At 48.6% G+C, this 1,463-nt stretch overlaps 1 protein-coding gene across 1 annotated transcript; it reads left to right on the forward strand.

Annotated features, from left to right (window-relative positions):
• The first annotated feature begins 201 nt into the window (after nt 1-201).
• LOC139999998 (olfactory receptor 14C36-like) lies at nt 202-1,134 on the forward strand. Its single transcript, XM_072029684.1, has one exon. It carries the CDS (start codon nt 202-204, stop codon nt 1,132-1,134), a length of 933 nt encoding a protein of 310 aa, XP_071885785.1.
• The last annotated feature ends 329 nt before the right edge of the window (nt 1,135-1,463 follow it).

The raw sequence follows: 1,463 nt of genomic DNA on the forward strand, positions 1-1,463 counted from the left end.
AGAGGAGTCCCCTGCTCCCAGGGATACCCTCAGGCATCAGGAAGAATGCATAAAAGTGACCTGCCAAATGTCTTCCTGGAAATGGACAATTTTCTGGAGATTCTAAATGAGAAATGGGATGAGTTTTTCTCTGATAAGTCTGTAGTACATTACTACTGTTCTTTCTCCTCTTTGTTCAGGATCACATCCCCAAAAAAGAAGATGCCCAACAGCAGCTCTGTGAGTGAGTTCCTCCTGCTGGCATTCGCAGACACGCGCGAGCTGCAGCTCCTGCACTTCGCGCTCTTCCTGGGCATCTACCTGGCTGCCCTCCTGGGCAACGGCCTCATCCTCAGCGCCGTAGCCTGCCACCACCGCCTCCACACCCCCATGTACTTCTTCCTCCTCAACCTCGCCCTCCTCGACCTGGGCTGCATCTCCACCACTCTGCCCAAAGCCATGGCCAATGCCTTCTGGGACACCAGGGCCATCTCCTATCAAGGATGTGCTGCGCAGGTCTTTCTCTTTGTATTTTTGATGTCAGCAGAGTATTCCCTTCTCACTGTCATGGCCTATGACCGCTACGTTGCCATCTGCAAGCCCCTGCACTACGGGAGCCTCCTGGGCAGCAGAGCTTGTGCCACCATGGCAGCAGCTGCCTGGGGCAGTGGCTTTCTCAATGCTGTTCTGCACACGGCCAACACATTTTCCCTGCCCCTCTGCCAAGGCAATGCTGTGGACCAGTTCTTCTGTGAAATCCCCCGCATCCTCAAGCTCTCCTGCTCTGATGCTTACCTCGGGGAAGTTGGGGCACTTATTTTTACCATTTGTTTAGCCTTTGGTTGTTTTGTTTTTATTGTTTTCTCCTACATGCAGATCTTCAGGGCAGTGCTGAGCATGCCCTCTTCTCAGGGCCGGCACAAAGCCTTTTCCACGTGCCTCCCTCACCTGGCTGTTGTCTCCCTGTTTCTCAGCACCATCATTTTTGCCTACTTTAAACCTCCCTTCCTCTCCTCCCCAGCTCTAAATCTGGAGGTGTCATTTTTGTACTCAGTGTTGCCTCCAGCAGTGAACCCTGTCCTCTACAGCATGAGGAACAAGGTACTTAAGAATGCAGTACGGATTTTTTTTGAATATATGCTTCTTCGAAAGTAATAATGTGCCTTTAAATTTCAAATTAAGTTTGGAAACTCTTAGGAAAATCTTATGTCTTATCTTATGTCTACTTTGTTTTCTCTTATTTTCTGTAATTCATTTCTTTTTTTTTTCGTTGATCTTCTTTCTCTTAACATCCAACCTGTTAATTTTATCTTCTTTGACCAAGTCTCACAAACCTATATTAGCAGGCTTCTTGTATACATATAAATGATAAAGATGCCATGAGAAAATAATTTGTCTTAGTTGCTGTCTCTTTGCGTGTGCTCTGGAGCTGGGGGAGCAGCCCCAGCAGGCAGGAGGGGCTTGGGGCCAAGAGCCCAGCTGCC

Source organism: Anas platyrhynchos, chromosome 31 (genome assembly GCF_047663525.1).
Source record: "Anas platyrhynchos isolate ZD024472 breed Pekin duck chromosome 31, IASCAAS_PekinDuck_T2T, whole genome shotgun sequence".
Lineage (NCBI taxonomy): Eukaryota > Metazoa > Chordata > Aves > Anseriformes > Anatidae > Anas > Anas platyrhynchos.

Excerpts from the sequence above, each read along its gene's own strand:
- LOC139999998 (XM_072029684.1), top strand. The coding sequence starts at position 202 with ATGCCCAACAGCAGCTCTGTGAGTGAGTTCCTCCTGCTGGCATTCGCA.